The sequence below is a fragment of the Musa acuminata genome, chromosome BXJ3-5, assembly GCF_036884655.1.
Source record: "Musa acuminata AAA Group cultivar baxijiao chromosome BXJ3-5, Cavendish_Baxijiao_AAA, whole genome shotgun sequence".
NCBI lineage: Eukaryota > Viridiplantae > Streptophyta > Magnoliopsida > Zingiberales > Musaceae > Musa > Musa acuminata.
Window position 1 is genome coordinate 6,181,678 of NC_088353.1, and position 22,300 is coordinate 6,203,977.

Here is a 22,300-nt window from a genome sequence, read left to right on the forward strand (position 1 = left end):
GATTTTCCTTGAAATCGAAGAGCAACCCAGATATTGGCAGCTTAGGAATCCTGATGAGCTGTCATAATCATGTGGTTTCGAATTCTAACATGTAATTAGTTTTCTTAAAGAATTAGGTTAATTATCTTTTATAGATCCAAGCGTTTGTATATCCAAAGAAACAGTACGCACAAAAGATCTTATACCACAAAGATGTGTTATATATTTACAGAGCGCATCCGTTGTGTAATACTCGCGTTCCTTCGCTTCTCGCTGCGCCGTACTTACGTATTACGAGTGGGGAGAGATTTTGCTGCTGCTGCTGCTGGTGTTGCCGTTACCGTGGTTATTACTACTACCATTGCAATTTGAAGGCACGGTTAGGGAGTATTGTGTTGTGGTGGTCTTTCGACGGAGAAGATACAGCGCGAAGCGAAGAGGGCGGAAGGGAGATGGGATCACTTCTCGGCGACTGGCCGTCCTACGACCCCCACAACTTCAGCCAACTCCGCCCCGCCGATCCCTCCGCCCAACCCTCCGTATGTGTTTCTCTTTCCCAAACCCACGCCCTGCCACGCCCCCCCCCCCTCGTTCGATTCCTCGTCTCCATTCATACTGTCGCGTCGTTTCCCTCTGTGATCTTGTTTCTTTCTCCTTACCGAACCGCTTCGGAATTGCTGTTTCTGCCCCGATTTGTTGGATCAGATCATCCAGTTGTTATCCCCAATTCGTGATCCTGTCTTCTCCGCTTTACTTTTATGTATCTCTAAGGACCGGGTCATGTTTATTGATATAAGTATGCTCTCGATCCTCTCGATTTTCTTATTCTGATTGGTTTTGTATATCCTAATGGTTTGGAGAGATTACTGCTAGGTTTAGATAATTGGGCATATAATTACTTGAATTGAGCGCACGCTTTGCTGCACATTCGACTCTGAATTAATTGATAATTGGTCCTAATGTCTCCCTTTTGGTGTTTTGTTTCAGAAACTTACGCCTGCAACTTATCATCCTACTCATAACAGGACTCTTCCACCACCAAACCAAGGTGCTGATACTGCACTTGGTCTTACTTACAGTTCATACATTTTATGTTATGATCAATTTTCTAAATCCCTAATGGAGGATACGCAATTTTCTTCAGTTGCTTGCCTATCGATACAGTTTTTTAACACAAATATTGAGAACTCAAAGAATCAATCGATCTTCTATCGCTAGTAGAGGTTGTTGGAAATGATTGTTCAACATCATTTCTGACTGTGGACATGATTTTTCTTGATTTGAGTGCTTAATCACTCAAGAGTTTGAGAACATGCAAATATTCTAATGCCAACTTCTTTGCATCTCCTGACTCTTCTCTGGCTTCTCTTTTCACTGTTCTACCTTTTCTTTTTTTAATTCTGATACATATGTTTTTCTTCACTTGGAATTTGGTAATTACGATGAATTGAGATCTGTTATTTCTTTATGATGTAGGGTATCCAAAAATATTGTATTCAATCATAGCATTTGATAACACCCTTATACTTCCTTATGTAGAATTCTTTTAAAATGGATTTATGATTTTAGAATTAGTTATACTATTTTTGAATGACCATAGTATAATATATTAATAAGTACCAAGAGGTTACAATGATAGCTTAATTTTTTTCATCAAGGGTTTTATGTTTTTTTATATGCTAATGTTTTTGACCAATTGGCTTAAGGTAAGGGAGTGTTGTTTATGTAGACGATCACTAGCAACCAGCCATGAAGAAAGCATTCATGTTTTTTAGTTCTTGAAGGGAAGATGGAGAGGGAGGTTAAAGAGGGTACTTGTTAGATCTACTAGGAAATTTTGGATTTTTTCCCTCTCTTAAAAAAAATGCAGGTTTATAGTCCTCTGGAGCAGAGAATAGCCAAGATTTAGATGACACCTTCAATAGGATTGGAGTGAGCAAAGGAAAAAGTTTCAACCTCTAGGATAGTGTTGGTCAAGAATAGAATAGAAGGGACTATGAGACAGGGAAAAAGAGATGGTGTAAGATGGAAAGCCAGCTAGTTATTTTTTTCCCCTCTCTTTATTCTTCTTGTGGGTTTACGGAATAGGGATGGTTACATTTAGACTTACAGTGTGTGGCAGAAACTGGTGATTAAGGTTTAGATTAGTTGTATAAATTCTATTTGATATGTATGGTACATCATGTATATACATTTAAAATTTCAAGTCAAGTTGCTTGTGCCACCTATGGGTCTGCCTAGAGATTTTGTTCTGTCGGGGTCTTATAACAGGTGCCAAACCAAACCTATAAGACAGTCTTGTGAGCTTGGCCCAGCGTTCAGTTTAGGTTTGTATTGGTTTTGGGCTAGCTTTCCATAGTTTTGCCATAGCATTGGTAATAGTTGTTGTAATATCAATTGCCTGTGCCACCTGTATAATGTATAGTATTGTAGTACAGGCATTAGATGTGGGTCCCTGTTTGGTCCAAATATGATGATGAGGCACATGCATGGGTATCTGAAAGGATAAGGGCTCTTTGATTGTGGCATGAGCAATACACGTATGACCATCACTTTTTATTAGTAAGATGAGCACGATGCTAGCCACGACAATTTTTCTTTCAAACATCTCATGGGAATTATAGTGTTCTTTTACCCTCTTTTGATTTACTGGCAAGAACATGACCATGGTTACTGCCTGATGCTAGCCACGGGAATCCTTCCTTCGAACACCTCATGATAATCATAGTGTTCTTTTACCCTCTTTTAATCTACTGACAAGAACATGACCATTCTTACTGCACTATTTTGGGCATACATGTCATGCTTGGAGCCATGTATTAATTGAACTGGTGATTGTGCATCAGCACTTAGTTCAGCAGGGAGCTTTTAGTATTACTGTTGCAAGGTGTTGCCAGTTTGAGCCATGTGGTTGTGAAATGAGCAGAAGCACACTTTAAAGTCCAAAACTGTGAGTTCATATGATTCAATGTGCTTTTCCCATGCTGTTACCATAAGGTAATAGCTGATTAAGATTCCCCTTTAAAAACGATACCCAAATTTGATTATGGACTGGTATATTATCCATCCAGGATCAAATGCAAAATGATATGTTGTTGACTTCATATTATGCTCAAAGTATCTTCTTGTGGTATATCTGCTGTTTGTACCTATTGTCTTTTTAGTTGCTTTTTAATTTGAGAAAACATCAGTTATCTGATGTATCTTTTCTATTTCACTGCTTGTAGTGATATCAAATGAAGCCAGAAATATTCTTCTGAGGCATTTCTATCAGAAGTCAGAAGAGAAGGTGAAAGCTCAATATCTTACCTTTCTATTCTACAAATTTTGCTGCTGTTCCATGTTCTTAAACTCTCTCATGCCTTGTTCATGCAGTTTCGACCAAAAAGAGCTGCCTCGGATCACCTGACATCCGAACACAATTGCAAGCAACCCAGAGCTGCCTACGCTGATGGAGCCCATTAAGCTGAACATATTCTAGTTTCATGCTTAACTATCTCCTATCTCCTTTGTGAGCTCGGCATATAGCAGTTTCTCTCTCTCTCTCTCTCTCTCTCTCTCTCTCTTCAGATGCGTGTGTAGCTTGTGCCCACTGCATAATTTGCAGGCATGTATTGTATGTTGACTGTCGTTATAATATTCAGATAAGCAATTAAATTAGATTTGCAGTAGTTTCTTGAACCTTGAATCATGCTGTTTGAGGTTGACTACATTTGTGTCGCTTATTCGTGCTGCAGCTTCTTTCGTCTACAGGGGCCGGTTCACGATCTTGATGGACCGGCTCGATTCCTTTACAATCGCATAAGAGCCCACAGTCGTCACATCAGTAACTGCTCCCGAGATCGCCCGACGCGGTGCGTGCCTCTGCCCCTCGGTCCGGTCTTTTCCACTTCTTGCTTCGCAGGATGGCAAGCTCTCTTTTTGTTTGTTCTTGTACCATGGGCCGATTTGCATATCAATCCCTCGGTCGTTTTCATATTCACCCCTCTCAATTATTTATTTACCGTCGTAATTTATCATGTTATTAAACCTTAATGTTAAAATAATACAAGTCTTTTAGATATTTTTCTCTTCCAAATCTAACTTTTAATATGGGTTTCATAGCGCACGTTACTGCTGGACCATGTTAAAAGTTGTAGGGGCGAATATGCTATTATAAACTGTGATAGGGGTGTTTTTGCAAACATGTACACTTTCGCAATCGCCTCCTCCTCCTTTGCGTGTTACCTTTACAGCTTTGCAGCGAGGCGTCCGCACCTAATTCGTGCCTTCGAATCCCTCTGCTTTCCCGTGAGGGATGGACTGAGCGCAACATCCAAGTCTCCGTTCATCCGATTCCCCCTTTAATTTATATCCTTGCGGCAAGGCGCTTCGACTGCATCTCACTTCGTACTTGAGCTAGAAATCAACTGCTGCTGCTATTCTTCTTTTAAGATGGCGTTCCCTTACCTGGAAGCCGTGTTGGGTGAGTCCTACTGGTTCCGCGAGGGGTTTCGGGTTGGTCATTCGGGTTTTTCGTGATTTGTGTTTCTCCCCGATCTTGTACTTGCTGCTTTTGCACTAGTTTCCTTGGGTTTTGGTTTTCTGGGTTTCGCTTCGATTTTTTTTTCTTTTATTGTAATTATTTGTTCTTTTGTTGGTGACTCCGTTTGGTTTGTTTGGTCGATGTGAGTCTGTTGCGGGTTATCCATCATTTCATGGACGGCCTCGCGCCCGTCTGGTTTCTTTTTCCTCTTGTAGAGACGGTGCTTTTTGACTATCGGCTGCGGTGACAATATTGTCTATTGTGGTATTTATGCCGCTTTGTAAATTTAGGATTGAGTGGATGTAAAGGAAGTCATCGCCTTATTGGGCCAGGAAATTAGTCCTGTAATCGTTCTAACTTGTGTTATTAACGCGGTCTCTACGCATCCCCGTAATTAACTGCTCTAGCATCCCGATCTTTACATCCGATCTTTACATACGAAAGTGAAACATTTAGGTTACCCTAACAATGTCAGTTTTACCAACGAAAAAACAAAGGACAAAAAAATAATTTTATTGTTCTAGTCGATGGTGGCGGACGGCAGCGTCGCGATGCCGACTCAGTTGCTGAGCGGTCTTTTCACCGCTCTACATATGCGTCGGAGCTCCATCATCGTGGAATTGAAGTTCGTTGCCGAAGCCATCATGGAGATTCATTGCCTGTCGAAGCAGGACATGGAGATGCGTGCCTCCCTTATCGATGCCGACGTTGTGCCCCTTCTTATTGCCCGTCTCCTTAACCACCACTACTCGTCCACGATCGAGGCCCAGGAGAACGTCGTCGTTGCCCTCCTCAACCTCTCCATTTTCGCTCGCAAGGCGCTCATGTGCACCCCGGGCATCCTCGCCGCCCTTCGCTTCCTCTCCCTTGTCGTTGCCCAGCACGCCACCCCAACCTTTTGTAACCTCCTCTCCATCGAAGCGTATCACTCCATCATCATTGCCCTTGTAGACCTCCTCGACGTGTCGACTAGGTCCATTAAGGACACGCTCAAGGTCCTCTTTGGCCTGGCCCTCTACCCGCTCAATCGCATCGCCCTCGTCAAGTTGGGTGTCGTGTCGCCCCTTTCTGCATTGGAGGTGAAGGACGGGCAGAGGGGGGTTGGTGGAGGATGCGACGACGGTGATTGACCAGGTGGCAGGATGCGACGAGAGCGTGGAGGCATTCCGGAGGGTGGACGATGTCAGCATCCTGGTGGATCTAGTGGTTGGGGGGAGTAGGAGGGTGAGGGAAAATGCTGCGGCTGCATTGCTAAACCTGGTAAAGAGCGACAGAGATAAGGCGGTGGGGGACGTCAGGGAGGTGGATGGAGCGGAGGCAGTCATGAGGACTTTGGCCTGCAGTGACAACGGGGTTAGCACGAGGGGGAAGAGCAAGGCGTAGGCGCTGTTCAGGGTTTTGGAGAGCAGGCGGGGGAGCCAGCTGTAGGGTCTTGATGATTCTGAGACCAGCACCGATGACTTTGTGCCACAAATGCTGCTCTGTGATGGAGTCGCAAAGCGCTTCGCCGCCGCTCTGCATCCACCACCACCACTGATGTTGTCCGCCACCATTGGAACGTTAAAATTATTTTTTTGCCCTTTATTTTTGTTTCCTATTATTCTGCATTTGCTTTCGATATATGTCTATTACAGGTTCATTCCTTTGGATATTGAATTCATCTAACCTTCTTATTTGAATTGAACTATATATGATTAACTGGAATCCATGTATACTCTTTCTTTCATTTTCTATCAAATCTGAATATATTTGTGAAATATTATTACTTGTATCGTACTGACTCGTAACGACACATGTAGGTTTGGTTATTCCGCGTGTGTTACCGATATGTGCTATTTATTGTTCATACCGCCCTTTTGTACTCTGGTGTTGTGGGATAATGTGAACCTTTACCAGAAATGGTAAAGGGAGTTATGTATAGAGCCTGCGATGCTCTGTCTGCCCCCTTTGACTTCACCTAGACGTGGGTGGATGGAGCTCCCAAACGTGGGAGACTTCTGTCTGGTGGTCATTCAGAAATGGATGAATTACATTCTGTCTATGGTCCTTGGTAAAACCGATGACATTATGGTAAATGGACCTACATGTTTCATTTTCGTAACTATAGGGATTCCAATATAACTTTTTTAAGTGTAGAGATTGAGATGCTAAAAGTAACTAACTACATGAGGTAATTTGTGATTGGCCTTATTATTGCCTATTTCATTATTTAGATTGTTTGCCTGGGGTTGGTATACAACTAGCATTTCATCTTGAAATGCCTTTATTTTTCTTTTTTTTTGTCGGTAAAACAAAGGTGAATTCCCAAATTCATTCATTAGTAACTAGTATACAAAAGGAAAATAAAATCTTTTATAATTGCATGAAATAGTGACATAATAGAGGAAGTGGTCATGGAGTCCATTGACATGATTATCACACAGCTGTTAAAGAGAAAGTGAAGTGGTCATCTCTAAGATTATTTTTTCTGTGACAGAATTAATGATTTGCAAAAGATCCAGGAAGTGCAGATAGGTTCTTGGGAGGCAAATCAATCTATTATATCTCATGGTCGTTTAAAAATGAAAATTATAAATAAAATATATATAAAAAAACACAAATATAAATAAAATACAAATAGAGATAATTCTAGATTTTTGTCTGGTCTAGTCAGAAGAATCCTGATTTTGGTCTTGTTTCAGTTTTGACCACAGAAATACTTGACAGTTGGTGTAGGTCATTCATTGTTTGAGTTTTTCTTAGATAATTGCAAAATCAGCTCATAAGGATTCAAAAGGCACGCAAAGTTTTACCAATTCTCTTTTTGGTTGTTATTTTGGGGGATTGATGGTATCACTTATTGCAGGCTTTATGATCTTCATGTACTTCTTCGAGACATACTTGGACATTCGGCAACATGCAGCTCTGAAGTTAACCAACTTGCCTAAGCCACTCGAAGGAGTAATTAGTCAAGAAAAATTTGAAAGAGCTCGAGCATATAGCATTGATAAAAGGTCCATTTTTCTAAGTTAACTTATTTTTTTAATAACTTACGGGCATTGTTCACTTTTCATGTATTTCAATATGTGGCATTTTTAATGCACAATTAAATTTATAGCTCAAACTCTTTTATTTTTTAAAAAAGGTTTTCAGTTATTAGCTAGAACTTCTTGTATCTTGGGATTATATTTTCTTTATCTTCTTGTTTCTTTTAGTGGTTTTCACTTCATCCATGAAGCTGTCACTATACTGATGGACACTGCAATTCTGTATTTTGGCATATTACCTTGGTTTTGGAAGGTAAAGTAACAGCCTTGGTTTCTTATATATCTTGTTTGTGTCATCTGTGACTCATTTGCATAATCTTTCACTACAGGTATCTGGAAACTTAGTGGCCTACTTGGGCCTAGACGCAGAAAATGAAATAATGCACACACTGTCATTTCTGGCGGGTGTTATGATTTGGTCACAGGTATGGTGGAATATTAATTAAAACCGCATTCCAGCCATAATTTCAAGTAGTTATGTGACACTGTTCATGGGGTTTAACAAACTTGTATGCCAGACATATTGTAGGAACAATTAGCTTGTGTGGACCATCACCAATGTCATCACAACCTGTGCTGGGATTTACTTTATCACCAACTAGGACTAGTGAAAATGTTTGCTGTGTTTAATTTTTAACTCAACTGTCTCCACCTTTGACATGATATTAAACTTACAGCTTCCTGCCTGTTTTCATTTACCATTATACTGATACTTGCTATTTGTAAGAGATAAAATTATGTGCATTTGAATTCACCTTTTATGGGCAAAAAAAATGAACTTTGATGTGCTGATCATCATGCAGATAACAGACTTGCCATTTTCTCTTTATTCTACATTTGTTATCGAGGCGCGCCATGGATTTAACAAAGTTTGTACACATTCAATTGCCTCTTTTTTACATTTGCTGGATGTGTATTGATTTTTTGTCTCCTTTAAAACTTAGATGCTAACATAAATAACTTAGTTTTATTCTTTTTCGTTTTCCACAGCAAACAGTATGGCTCTTTTTCAGGGACATGTTTAAGGGAATTTGCCTCTCCATCTTACTTGGCCCCCCAATTGTGGCTGCAATTATTTTCATAGTTCAGGTGGCTATGCTACTTGACACTAAATTTCATTTGTTAGTTTCTTCATGCTTGCTTCTATTAGACTGAATTACATTCCTTCCGCATTGCTGCAGAAAGGAGGTCCATACCTGGCTATATATCTTTGGGCTTTTATGTTCGCTCTCTCCCTCGTGATGATGACACTTTATCCTATTCTAATAGCTCCTCTGTTCAATAAGTTCACTCCTGTGAGTATTTTACTGTAAAATCAGCAGCTGTTTGACTATATACTGATTAACTCTTATCTAATTTAATTTGCTAAATCTTATGAAAGGTTTAAAAAGCTAAAAAATGACCTAACATGATAGTCTGGCTCCACTTGGTGGATGAAAAGGTATATGTGTAGAAAGTTCTTTTTGCCTTTTCATCCACCAATCACAATTGACATGTTTGTCATTTCTAGGGCCAGTTCTTGAGTCTTCATAACAAACATACACAGTGGATACATAAGCTGTTTTCTTCCTAGTATCCACATTGGTGTGTTTTTAACAATGTGTAAATGTTAATGGATACTATCTGCATTAGTTCACTATAGTATATATTTCATTACTTTGTACAACAAATCGTGAACAGCTGCCTGATGGAGAGCTCAGGGAGAAAATAGAGAAGCTTGCAGCCTCACTGAAATTCCCTCTTAAGAAACTCTTTGTAGTTGATGGATCTACAAGGTCAAGCCATAGCAATGTGAGCAGCTCTTTATTATTTTTGAGAAGTTTGAACCTTTGACGCTCTTTCTATCATGTTCATAGATTAAATTTTATTTCACTACATTACTGAGTGTCAATAGTGCTGTTTCTGACTTATTACTGCTATAACCGTGATTGCGGATAAAAAAGTTGTGATGATTTAAATAATCATTACAACCTGAGTTGCTTCTCATCCGGTGTGTTAGAGTTAAAGCAGTAGTTAAAGTTCAACCTATTATAGATCTGTACTACTGTGAAACGAACTTATATTTTGAAACACAGACATCCTGGATTCCCATGTATTAGTCCTTAACACGGGAAATTGTATATATTATATGTTCTGTTATCCCTAGCATTGAGCCATATGTTGTTTATGTCTTGCAACAGTAATAGATTAAAGGCTATCTTGATTATAGTAATGAGCCTTGTATTTGTTTCCACGAAGAAAATTTTTTATGGGAAGTGCTGTGATGCTCTCATGTGCACCAGCCGTACATTGCAAATAGTTGGATGTTCCTGTCTGAAAAACACAACTACTAACTTGTACAGTGAGAAAAGCCATATAGAGCTGCCCAGTAATTGTCCTTTTCTAGTGCATCAGCTCAGTGTATTTGTCCATGCTATGCTTTACTAGAAAGTATTGCTATGTTTTTACTTCAGAAGCAAATCATATAGGAGGAAAGTTGAATAGGTCTGCTCAAGAGATGTAATTGGTGTCGTCAAGCCTCTGCATAAGATTCTAGCATTATCGGTTTTACTGGCATATGATTGCTAGGTTTCATCCAAGTATGCCTTATATGAAGATGTAATTTGCTTGATTATATTGCAAAGACCCCAGTCAGTGCCTTTTGCTGCAATAATGTTTAATTCTGTTTCCTTAATATCCATGGTTAAGATGATTTCATATCTTTGGAAGTAGTTTTGTGTTTGACTTCTCAGCATGCTGTTCAAGCAATCTGATAATTCAATAGATGAACCACCATGAGATGCTGATTTGTTTCCCATGGTCTGCTTTGTTGGAAAACAACACTTTGCGGGTTCTGGATTTTAGCAAACCTATGTGTTGTGATATTTTTATCTTCTTCTAGTGCTGTAGAAAGACTTCGTTTCTGCAGCTGACAATATAACTCCCTTTTAAGGAGGTTGGTTGGCTTATTTCTCCATTAAAGAGGGGGCAGATATGAACATGTCAATTCAGTCATTTAGTTAAAGATAATGTACAGACATGATGTATAACTAATAGCAAGAGACCATCACATCATGCAAAAAAAAAGTATCACATGAAATATTGATGTGGAATACAGCTTCTACTTGTTATTATTGCTGATGGCACACTAGCAGTGTCTTTTCAACAGTAACTTCTCAACGGTAACTTCTAGGTTTACAGTGCTCTTTGGATGTGGTGTATTTCATCTTTTAATTTTCTCATTTATTCATGATATCCCTCTCTGTGCTGCACTGTTTTTTTTTAAAACAATTCAAAATGGATAACAGAAACAGAAGTGGTTATAGCAACTTTAATTTCATCACTTATTTTTATTTATTGCCACATTCCACGAGTGGTTTTTTAGTGCTACATATTTTGTTTCTCTGTCTCTTACATCTCTGTTACTTGTGTATTCTCTGATTTGCATGTTTTTTCTACTCAACAGGCATATATGTATGGATTTTTCAACAACAAACGGATTGTTCTTTATGACACTTTGATTCAACAGGTTTGCTTCAAATTGATGCTCCACATTAATATAATTACAAATTTGGTGCAATTTTACTGTTGAAATATCCTTTGGTTGACTAAGAAATGAACAAAAGACCATGTACACACAGCTTTTAAAAAAAAAAAAAAGGAGTTTCACAGTTCCCATTGAGTGATGACAAGCTTCCTAATAAAAGATGTTAATGTGAGCCTACCTCTGTGTGTACAGTGACTTATGCCTCTTTTAGGGCTTCAGTTGTATAGTGACTTGCCTATTTCAGGGCTAAAGCTGTCTCCACAAGGTTATATGATGTCCTGAGATAAATGAACAGTTTTCCTTTAATATATGCTTCGATTTCTCATTTGATAAGGTAAGCCATTGACAGACTTTGTCTGAATTGCTTACTGCAACTGGAAAGTGTTCTCACCTTTTATGATTTTAGGTCTGGAATACTTTGCTCAGATATCAAGTTACAATATTATTTAACCTGGGCTTCATTTCATACATCCTACCCATTGTTCACATGGTTTTTTAATTTTATTTGTACTAGCTTTTCCTTGTCAGAATTTATTGTTCAAACTAACCATCACATTGCTACATTATTTGTCAAAACTCGTAAGTGCTTCTCATTGTCCTTCTTGTTACATATAATTGTTGTATTCAATAAGTTGAAACTTGCTCGAAAATTTGCAACATGTGTTGTCTTCTGAAGAGGTTGATTTTGAGAAGCTTCTACAGATAACTATTTGTTATTACGGAAAAAAAATCATTGTTTTCTTTTACTGCATGAAGGCTTAAAGGGAGACACTTGAGTGTCATGACCTTATTTCAGTATCACTGTTTTGGATGGAAGTATGCCTATCAACCTCTCAGTGCATGCCATGTTGATGGAAAATTGATTTATGGATGTGGCAATTCATTTTCTGGCCATGTGATTAATAGGAACTACTGTATTTGTAGGCTCTCTTTCCACCTTTCAGAGCATATGCTTTCCCCTAAATTCTCATTCAAATGCTGTCCTGTTTTCATGACCCAAGTAATTATCCATAGCTTTAATTGTATGATCTGTGTTCCCTGTTAGTTGGAAACCTTATCTTGTACTTCTATTGTGGAATGCTGCATTTAATTTAAGAGTTATTCTCTCTGCTATGAACAAGTGGTATGTTTTCAAAGCTGGCTATCTTGATAAACTTTTTTAACTTGGAGTTATATATTTCCACATTGTTGAGTCTGAGAATTGAAATACCAAACCATATCATCTCTGGTACAGCGACATATCGTTCCAATTGTTTTGCTTACGTAAATGAAAACTGTTACAGTGCACAAATGAGGAGGAGGTAGTTGCAGTTATCGCTCATGAACTTGGACATTGGAAACTCAATCACACTATGTATTCTTTCATTGCTGTCCAGGTATTCTTTCAGAAATTTTATTCTTTTCATTATTGTTGCCACTTCTTTTTTTTGTGTGGTTGTTTTGGTAGTTTCAGCAGACTACATATCTTGGCAGTTTTGGTAGTTTCAGTAGCTATGATTTGGGTTCAAGCGAACCTATAAAATCTTTAAAACATTAAAATGTGTCGTCATTTTTTCCCTCTATCTTCAGCTGGTTTTTAGTTGAAACTATTTATGAATATGAAAGAAATTACATATAATTGGCATGTATGAGTTTTCTCACGATTTCATGGTTTGAAAGATTTTTGAAATTTAGGTTCAAGTGAATATGCTTAGGAAAATGAAATGATAGTCAGGAATATTCTTCAAGTGGTCACTTGATGAATGGGTAATACAACCAAGGCTCATTGTCTAATAGCTTACTTGTTATTGGTTTAAGAGGGTGTCACGGAAGCACCATAAATGTTGTTTCTTTTCATTAATACTTTTGAGATAAGTTAGACTTGCTATAATATTGGTAACACGAACATCATGATACTTAGTCTGTTTAGCAAATAAAATACAAAAAAAAAATTGATCTTTCCCTGGTGCCTTTTGATTTTTTTAATGTTATTTGTATTTAAGTACAAATTGAAAGGCGGCCTGTATGCAAAAAGCATAATTTCTCCGTCGAAGAGACACTAAGCTATAATTCCTTGATCAGCCACATCTGTTATGTTCCACTTTGGTTGACGTAAGACATGGAATTGAATAAGTTTTCCGATGGTTTTGATTCTTAATATTCTTTATGTCTATTGTTCTGCAAGTTGTTATTTTGGATATAAATTCTCTGGCCAGTTAACATATAATCTATCTCCTAAAAATAATTTTAAATTATTCAACACGCTGATATGTTTTTGCATCTCCTTTAAAGATTTACTCTTGTTTTCTATGCTCTAATTCTCCGTGCTTCTTAGTTCCAAATGATTCTTGAATAACATCTTTCAAAAAACATCATCTAACTTTCTTGCTTACCAACATTCTTATTCTTGTCTTTTCTTAAAAAAAGTGTTAACTTGTCTTGTAGTGGAAGTTATGGTCAAAACAATATTTAGTCATGAAAATTTTGGGTTCTTACAGTTGATATATAGATTTTAATAGCCCATATATGTATGGTGCTTCCCATGGGAAATTGCAACCACGCCATATTCATATGGGTAGTTCATATTTAGAAATCTCACTTTCTTTCTAATTTCAGCTTATATTAAACATTTGATCAGCATTTTCTTTAATACATGGAACCATTCTACTATCTCCTTGTTTTTTCACTTGTGGCTCCAAATGCTTTTCTTTTTCTTGGAAGGCTCAAAAAGAACCTACAGAAATTGAGTCACCTTTTCCAGACTAACAGAAAAGCCATGTAACTTTCTAAGTGTGCTTAGCAGATTCTCACATTTTTGCAATTTGGAGGTTACACACTAGTGAGGAATTCAAAGGATCTCTTTGAAAGTTTCGGCTTTGATACTCAACCTATACTTATTGGTCTCATCATATTTCAGGTGCGTTTCTTTTGCATTTTTCCTCTTCTGCACTGCTGGAGTATTTTTAAATTGTCTACAGTAGCTTCTTAATTTAGTTTACAAGCCAGCTGGAATATTTCTCTTCTTGGTGAATGTTTAATATGACTTTTTGTAGCATTGCATGTTTTTCCCATTTTATTAAAGAGGAACAAGTCTCATTGATGTACTTAGTCTTACCTTTGAAAGCAAATGGACTTTCTATTACTCAAACCCTGGCACTGTCAGTCAACATAGAGGAGCATAATCAGTTGTCACAGAAGAAGACATGTAAAAAGAAAGATGTGTTTTATGAACATGGGATTATCAGAGGTTTAAGACAAAAGACCTGAACTGCCATATGTTTTTCTGGTGAACTTCCATGATGCAATGTCTTTTGGACCATTTACATTATGGCTTATGTAGATTTCATTCTCATATTAGTTGTTAACAAAGTCAGTTTTGTAGTTCCTTATATAGCTATCTTATCTGTTTTCTCATCACCGTTGAACTATATAGCAAACATCTTTTGATTAATGGCCATGAATATGTATAATTGTGTTGGACTAATTTGTGAAATTTTGTTACCAGCATACTGTTATACCCCTCCAGCACCTTGTGAACTTTGGTCTAAATCTTGTGAGCCGAACATTTGAATTTCAGGTACTTTGGATTTGGCTATTTGGCTACTTTTTTTACTTATGTCATGATGTGACCATATACCGATATACTGTAAGCTCTATAATCGACTTATTTTGTAGGCTGATGCATTTGCCAAGAAACTGGGTTATGCCAAGGCACTTCGTGCAGGCCTCATAAAATTGCAGGTAAGTTGCAGGCACTTTTTTTTCTTTTTCAGTTGCTCTTCATGTTGGTTAAATTAGAGGAGATTGCTTACCTGATATGTTGCGTTACATTGCTTTGTTAAATTACTTTATCCCCACCACTAGTTTTTATCTGTCCATATATTCAAATATTCACAAGAATTGGTGCATTTCAACTTTGGCATTTAAGAGAGTCTCAAGGTTTAATTTAATGTTTTGAACTCACAAGTGAACCTCATGTTGGAAGGAAAACAATCAATTTGCAAGTGTTTGTCTCTTTTTTTTTTGTTTAATTTCTGTCCAGCACGTCATGAAATTTATATGAAGTGCTTCGAAAAGAGAGTCAAAACCTGTTGCTGCCTTTTTCTGCTGGAGAACTGAATACGATTTTCTAAGCGAGCACTGAATAGGTTGAATAGGTTGATGAGATTTATACAAAACACTCTGAAAAGACCGTCATGAGATTTATACAAAAGAGAGTCAAAACCTGTTCCTGGCACGACATGAGATTTATACAAAACACTCTGAAAAGACCGTCAAACTATAGCATGAATAGGTTGATGAAATTAGTGATTGCATTTACTTGGGAAAATGTAGATCGAGATCAATGGCTTGGATCACTGTTTTTAGATCCTTTAAATAGGTGTTACTCTGGTTATAACATATTATTGCTTCTGTTATGACTCATAAAGCTGAGTTCAAAGAAAATCCCTGTAACGGCACGGTATCAGTAGCATTCTTTATTAATATCAATGATGAAAAAATTGTGGAACGATTGGCATCACAACTACTAGATATTTTTCTGCCATTTTCTTCCATGCTCATGGATATTGTTATGGACATTCAACAGTAGTAGTTTTCTCTTTTCAGGAGGAGAACCTCTCTGCCATGAACACAGATCCATGGTACTCGGCTTACCACTACTCCCATCCTCCGCTAGTTGAAAGACTCACAGCTATTGAAGAACCTGACAGTAAGAAAGAGGACTAACTAACATCACCAACTCTTACCTTCCTCGGCATTAGACTCTTGCCATCATACACAGTGGGAATCTCCCTCAGTAGGTTTTGGTCCAAAACAAGTCTTCTGTTTTATTCTGAGACAGTGCATCATTGAATAGAATTTTGCAGACAAAGCTGAGATCTCGAGTGTGCGCATGGTATTTATTTGTGTTCTCATTCAGATTTATCTTTTTCTTTATTTTTGTGTTCCCTACTCGATCTCACTCACATTGTGTGTGTTATGTGTAACCCCTACACTTTGTTTTTAGATTCCATTAGGCAAAAGTGCGTCGGAAAAGTATTTAAGTGAAGAAAAGAAAGGGTAAAAGAAAAAAGAAAAAAAATAATTAAATGAAGATAATATTTTGAGGCCATATTATTATTTGGGGACCGAATGAGCCGCTGATGTTGCGGGCCCCCACTCACTCAATGTTTGCGGGCCACTCGTCTTCTCCGAAAGCCACCACACCTGCTTGAAGTTTCAATGACGGCTGGTCGACCATCTTCCCCCTCGCCACCGAGCGCTCAGAATGGCCTCCTCCCTCCGCCTCTCTCCCGTTCTCCTCCTCCACACCTCCTGGCAGCCGCGGCGCCGGCCTCCTCGGGGCCTCCGCGACATCCGGTGCGACGGGAGGAGCCCCAGCGACGGTGGCTCCAGATCGGAGAACGCGGTGCTCAGGCTGGCCTGGTACGGCTCCGAGCTCCTCGGTCTCGCCGCCTCCTTGTTCCGTCCCTCCCCCTCGGGGGCCCCATCGGAGGAGTTGCGGGCCGATGGATTGGGGTTCGCGGCTGGCCGGGCGGAGGTGGCGGAAGCGATTAAAGAGGACTTCGACCGTTCCTACTTCGTCACAGGTTCGAGAACCTTCCACTCCCAAGATTTCCGTTTAAGATCGTTCTACCCTTCTTTGGCCGATGAGAAGGGGCGGATTCTGAATGAATATGACAACCATGAAGTGTGAAACGGACATTGGATAACTTATTCACACATCAAAATACACATTCGCTATAAGGACTGGTTTCCATGGATCAAGTGTTGGATTAAACGTAACCCAGAGTCAAAAAAAGGGAAAGGATCATATGCGACGGCCAACCGAAGGAACGAAGGATGTAACATCATGTGGTTGCCATGACAGATTTGTGATTCCCAAACATGGTATGTAGATGCAGACAAGGCTGAGAGTTTGTGTTTGTATGTTATGACACAAACACTGGTCTTGTACAATTTTGGTGTTGGTATGCGACTGTTTCTTTGATAATTCCAGGTCAACCAATTCTTTGATGGATATAGCCCTTATTTTATAGCTTGACATCCCAGTATTTTTGTAGTTATGCGGCTTACGCATAATTCAATGGAAATCTAGAGATATAGGATCTTGGAGCAAATCGCAAAAAGTGTCGCCTGGCTAGGTATAAGTTCATACTTTGGGAAGCTGGTACTAACTGAATTTGCAATCCTTGCAAATGATGATGTTTAATCACTTATGAATGTATGTGATGTTCATCCCCCTTTTGTGTTCTGAGGTGTTGGCTTTGCTATAAGCTGAAAGAGCAAATGGGTCCTGGCTATTGTACGTAACAAAATGTTAAGACAAGACAGAATAGGTAAAAAGTTCAGCGTGCCTAAAAGCTATTATATCTGTTGCTGTTCTAAACTTCTTTCCTGCATAATATATTCCAAATGATTCGGTTCATCTATATCTACTCTTTTGTTTGCATCTGACATTTACTTTTACTGTCCAGGGAACTTGACACTTGAAGCCTATGAAGATGACTGTGAATTTGCTGATCCGGCAGGTTCCTTCAGAGGCCTTCGACGTTTTAAACGAAATTGTACAAATTTTGGATCACTGCTTGAAAAATCTAGCATGAAACTCACAAAGTGGGAGGACTTTGAGGTGAAAACCCTGAAATCCTTTCAAATATATCATAACCATCTCTACTTTCTGTTATAGACATTGAGGGGGAAATGGTCTCTAGTAAAATATAGTCTACCTGCAAACCTTCAGAGATGTAACCCATCAAATATCATCCTCATTCTGACTTATTACAGTTGTACAACTACAAAAATGATTACAGCCAAAATGGTTGGTTGCAGGATAAGTCAATTGGACACTGGCGTTTCAGTTGCATCATGTCATTTCCTTGGAGGCCAATTCTTTCTGGTATATAGGAAACCATCTTCCAAGAGTAAAACCTATCCCTTTTATACTGTTGATTGTTAATCTTGTTGGTGTTTCTTGGTTACTTCCATCCCTGACAGGTGAAGTTCATGTTCTATATAGTAGGATAATTCAATTACTCTATTCTGACTTTCTGATATGTTTGTTCTTGCTTTTTGATATGCCTTTTCTCTTTCCACAGCTACTGGCTATACAGAATACTATTTTGATGCTCAATCAGGGAGAGTTTGCAGGCAATGAATTTATTCTATGGTTATAATCTTGAAATGATCTCATCCTTCATGATTTAAGTCATTCATGTTGTTCTATGTAGGCATGTGGAGCATTGGAATGTTCCTAAAATGGCACTTTTCAAGCAAATATTCAGACCAAGCCGTTGGGTATGGGAGAAACGCTAAAAGCCCTCAGTGTGAATCTCGACAATTTAAGGATTTACATAAGGTTTTTGGTTGACCCTGATTTGTTCACCAATCAACTTGGAGTATCCTTGCTGATACTGTCTGTTAGTTTACCTTGCTCATTTAGCAGTTTAAGCTATCAACCAAGTGATGTACATAATGCATGACAACATAGATCCACTAAATATATGAGGATATTTTGTATGTCTCATACATTTAATGACCTTGTTGCCTGTGTGTGATGACAGTCTTTGGAAATGAATACATTTCATGAAAACAAAACACCAAGGTAAACATTCACATTTGCAATAAGTTATATGTCCAAATGAAGGTATTACATCTTATTGGTTTTAAACATGCATCCTGGTGTAGTTATCTAAATGTATCCTATTTATGAAGCATACGCTGACAAATTTTTAAATAAATATAGATGTTATTTTTGTGTCCTGATGTAATCCAAGATATTTATGCCATTTGACTGACATTGTAAAATGTGCTTGATTGTTTTCATAGTAACACAATCTGAGTTATGTGTTATGTACACATTGTACATCAGCAGCATTCTTTACTGATGGTGAGCATTTAGAAGTGTCATCCATGCATAATGTTGAATGCTGTCATGAATTTTCAGCCTTCTGTTATGATATTACTGCTTCAAGTTCCTCTATGCTGATTGCGGTTATTTGGACCATGGAATTCTTTGTGCTTAAAAGTTTCAAACATGTATTAATGGCTTCTTTACTTGATTATCAATCAAAAGTCAGTATCCATCTATATGAGTTGTGTGTATGTTAGCCTACAATTGTGTCAGGTTTTCAGCTAAGTTTGGAGATGTTTCTGTAGCTTGATGTAAAATGTGTCGCAAAATATTTGAGCCAGCCATGACATGTTGCCATCAATGATCAAAGTGTTACTCTTCTAATCCAAAACAGCATCCGTAGACTGGTCATCTTGAATACAGAAATCAGATATGATCATGTCTGTAATGCTATACTATACTGTTTTGCAATTGAAGTTGCTTCTGTGTTGATTGAGAAGATGCAAATCTATAGCCTTGCTCACCATTTGCCTGAATTCAGAAGTGTGATCAGCTCAGAATTCCTCTCATTGATGTTTGATATTTTGTTCCCAATCACAAAGGATGCATGATAACTTTCTCGCGATCACCTTATATCTTTGTTCATGTAGAAAATTGGGACCTCTAGGAAATTGCATTTACTCATAAACAAGAAGTTGTACATGTACCAAAAAAGGTTGAAAAGAAATCTTCATACAAAGTAACTTAGCCAATGTTGATTCTAAACCTGGATGAAAGGTAAAGTGTTGTATTAGGCCATTGTTAACCAGCATAAAAGTATGTTAGATCTTATGAATATGGATTTTAACTGATTTCAAGTTGGAATATTATGGCTTTGGGCTTCGTAGTAGTCGTTATTGTTACACCCAGGTAGATACTTGGCACATCTCTCAACTAAGTAGGGACATTATTGCTTTATAGTTGTTGATATACAAAGGAAGAGACTTCGCTATCACCTCTCTTAACTGTGATACGGAAACACTGCGATCTTGGTGTTGTCGCTGCTAATATACTGAGTGATAATCTTCTTCTTCCTCCTGCTTTATGCTATTTAAAGGGGATTTCATTGGAATAGATCCAATACTAGAAATCTGTACTACCTTTTGAGGGATTCCAAACACTACTTGGTCTGGTGGGGAACAGAGGAAGCCAGCTAGATTTCATGTCTCTTTCTAAGATTCTCCACATCTTTGACTGAAATAACAAGTTAGCAGTACTAACTGAGTCTATGTTGACCCCTAAAACAGGAAATTCCAGGGCTTGGAGCATGATGATGCATCACTATTTCTTTCTTCTCTTTTTTCACTGCTGTTCTTTAATTTTAGTCTATGTCTTTATCTCCTTTGGATTTGTTGCTTGACAGCAACATTAAATGGATTCCCATGATTAGTTTGTCACTTATCAAGGATTTCAAGTACAGCAAAAGTTGCATCTGATGCACTTACCGTCAACCATGAGCTCCATGAAGAACAATTCTGAGGATGAAGGAGCTCCAATGGAGGAGCATCAAACACAGAAGGCTGAGGTAAATCCATAGATTCTGATGCCTGTGAAATTCTTTCTTCTCTTAGAAAGTGGTATTCTTTAGATAAACTAAGTGGGCTTCAACTTTTTTCCAGAAAGTGAGATGAGATTAAAGAACTGCGAGTTCGAATCCTTAAACTGATGTTTACTTAGCTGGGGCTGGGAAAAGACATTTTTCTGAAATATTAGAACTTGTTGAGCAAGTTCTTTTATTCATATCTTAGAGAAATCAGAGTTCCTCACTTGGTAGATACCATCATATTTAAGTTTCTGCTAGTTTCTATCTTGCACGGATCACCTGGTAAGGCCTAAACTAATATTCTGGAAATATGAGAGCCAAACAGTCTCATGGTTAGATCTGTTTCCAAACGTACTTTTACTTAGAATCGCTGTCACTTTTGTGTGTTCTGCAATGCATTAAACATCTACTTGGCGGTTGATATCTTGATGACGATGCCAATATGATGAAGTTTCAAACATTGGTGCTAGCTTATATATTTCAATTACTTGGTATATATTGCATCCGTTATGGTATCCCTCAAATGAAAAAAGAAAATTCTGGCCCATAAATATTTATACTAATTACTTACTAACCAAAAATATATTAGACAATGTAAATCGATTAAGAATTCTTTGTCAATGTCTTATAGTATTATCAGCACCAATTATGCCATGTTCATCAATATAGTAGACCTCAACAAGATGAAATCATGTGAACTTTTCGTCAACTATTGCAAAATCATCAGTTTCCTTGTTACAGAAGTGAGAATTATTATTAATAATTCTTCAGTCTAGTGTTGCATTTACTAAGTTGTTGTCTTTGTAGTTTAGTTTGCAGGTGGAGAAGCATTTAGAGACAAAACAGGATGCCGATGCCTATGTTCAATACATGGATATGCTGTTGAAGAGGGCACTTGAAATGGCCAGTACTCGAAGCAAGTGTATAATTGAACATTTGTGAACATGAGATTTATATCAAGTGAAATGTTTGTGACTGGAGGCAGATTCAAGTAAGCATTGGCTAGTTTGACTGCCAAAAACTTGTTACTCTGAATTATGACCTTGTAGTATTGACAAGAAGAAAGCTTTCTGTTTTGCATGACTTGGAAACTCTCTTTGGTTGATGAAAAGATTTTAAGGAAACATCTCAGAGCAAATAAATCTAGGTTTTCAGAGAATGTGGATGTTTGATATGTATATCCTACTACTAATTGAATGCAAAGGCAAAAAGATAATAGTATACATGTGGTTCCAGTTTGATAAATAATGAGTGATGCAGAATATGTTTACATTCTGATGCCTGAAATAAGCTCAACTCAAAGAAAAGGCAATCTACAAGGAATCGAGGCCTGGGATCGGTAGGTCTCTCTACTGATGAGCCGACTACAATAGCTACATTGGATACCTTGTCAAGATCTGGGTCATATCAACTATGATTTCAACATATGTTACTGAATGATCATGATCATGCTTGGCTTACATTAGTGTGTTCACTAGGCTCTAACTTGTCATGAACATCCCTGGTACTGCACCTTACATAGCAGCCTTGTGGAATGACAGAACCAGTTGCTGCAATGCTGGTGTTGTTGGTTGAAAAGGTTGGTTATATAAATGAAATTTTCTAGCAGTGTTTCCCTAAGGTTTAATAAGCATTAAATTACAGTTGCTGCAATGCTGGTGGTGTTTTCTCTAGGATTGACACTGAACCAAGTAGCCAATCTGTCAAAAGGCGGCATGGAGGTCACCCTTCAATGAAGATCCAAGAAGATGAAGTTAGCCAACTTGAGTTGCTGAAGGATTCGTATCTCCCTCAGGTAAGCCAACAATGAGACACAGCACATCTTTCT

At 38.2% G+C, this 22,300-nt stretch overlaps 3 protein-coding genes and 1 pseudogene across 5 annotated transcripts; all 4 read left to right on the plus strand.

Annotated features, from left to right (window-relative positions):
- The first annotated feature begins 213 nt into the window (after positions 1-213).
- LOC103984887 (DET1- and DDB1-associated protein 1) lies at positions 214-3,639 on the plus strand. Its single transcript, XM_009402454.3, has 4 exons — positions 214-518; positions 967-1,027; positions 3,207-3,268; positions 3,355-3,639. The coding sequence occupies exons 1-4, from the start codon at positions 432-434 to the stop codon at positions 3,442-3,444; spliced, it is 300 nt and encodes a 99-aa protein (XP_009400729.1). The 5' UTR covers positions 214-431; the 3' UTR covers positions 3,445-3,639.
- Positions 3,640-4,142: 503 nt separating this feature from the next.
- LOC103984888 (CAAX prenyl protease 1 homolog) lies at positions 4,143-15,973 on the plus strand. 2 transcript variants are annotated; one of them, XM_009402456.3, is made up of 14 exons: positions 4,154-4,444; positions 7,350-7,497; positions 7,699-7,783; positions 7,860-7,955; positions 8,334-8,399; positions 8,521-8,619; positions 8,712-8,825; positions 9,211-9,321; positions 10,976-11,038; positions 12,340-12,432; positions 13,839-13,952; positions 14,541-14,612; positions 14,711-14,776; positions 15,644-15,973. In XM_009402456.3, the coding sequence occupies exons 1-14, from the start codon at positions 4,414-4,416 to the stop codon at positions 15,761-15,763; spliced, it is 1,278 nt and encodes a 425-aa protein (XP_009400731.2). In that variant the 5' UTR covers positions 4,154-4,413; the 3' UTR covers positions 15,764-15,973. The 2 variants fall into 2 exon arrangements, with proteins under 2 accessions (XP_018681895.2, XP_009400731.2); XM_018826350.2 differs by lacking the exon at positions 8,334-8,399 and having other exon boundaries at positions 4,143-4,444.
- On the plus strand, positions 4,451-6,394 carry LOC135638110 (U-box domain-containing protein 17-like; annotated as a pseudogene).
- Positions 15,974-16,112: 139 nt separating the features above from the next.
- Positions 16,113-18,556, plus strand: LOC135638111 (uncharacterized). Of its 2 annotated transcripts, none has more exons than XR_010496506.1 (5): positions 16,113-16,626; positions 17,515-17,669; positions 17,870-18,034; positions 18,136-18,187; positions 18,268-18,448. XR_010496506.1 is itself a non-coding variant. In XM_065151070.1 (5 exons), the coding sequence occupies exons 1-5, from the start codon at positions 16,305-16,307 to the stop codon at positions 18,350-18,352; spliced, it is 681 nt and encodes a 226-aa protein (XP_065007142.1). In that variant the 5' UTR covers positions 16,113-16,304; the 3' UTR covers positions 18,353-18,556. The 2 variants fall into 2 exon arrangements, 1 of the variants encoding a protein (XP_065007142.1); XM_065151070.1 differs by having other exon boundaries at positions 17,870-17,936; positions 18,268-18,556.
- The last annotated feature ends 3,744 nt before the right edge of the window (positions 18,557-22,300 follow it).

Excerpts from the sequence above, each read along its gene's own strand:
- LOC103984887 (XM_009402454.3), top strand. The coding sequence starts at position 432 with ATGGGATCACTTCTCGGCGACTGGCCGTCCTACGACCCCCACAACTTC. Across the intron at positions 519-966 it reads ATCCCTCCGCCCAACCCTCC|AAACTTACGCCTGCAACTTA; the intron begins GTATGTGTTTCT and ends GTTTTGTTTCAG. Across the intron at positions 3,269-3,354 it reads ATCAGAAGTCAGAAGAGAAG|TTTCGACCAAAAAGAGCTGC; the intron begins GTGAAAGCTCAA and ends TTGTTCATGCAG.
- LOC103984888 (XM_009402456.3), top strand. The coding sequence starts at position 4,414 with ATGGCGTTCCCTTACCTGGAAGCCGTGTTGG. Across the intron at positions 8,826-9,210 it reads TGTTCAATAAGTTCACTCCT|CTGCCTGATGGAGAGCTCAG; the intron begins GTGAGTATTTTA and ends AATCGTGAACAG. Across the intron at positions 12,433-13,838 it reads ATTCTTTCATTGCTGTCCAG|ATTCTCACATTTTTGCAATT; the intron begins GTATTCTTTCAG and ends TGTGCTTAGCAG.
- LOC135638111 (XM_065151070.1), top strand. The coding sequence starts at position 16,305 with ATGGCCTCCTCCCTCCGCCTCTCTCCCGTTCTCCTCCTCCACACCTCC. Across the intron at positions 17,670-17,869 it reads CAAAGTGGGAGGACTTTGAG|GATAAGTCAATTGGACACTG; the intron begins GTGAAAACCCTG and ends GGTTGGTTGCAG. Across the intron at positions 17,937-18,135 it reads TTGGAGGCCAATTCTTTCTG|CTACTGGCTATACAGAATAC; the intron begins GTATATAGGAAA and ends CTCTTTCCACAG.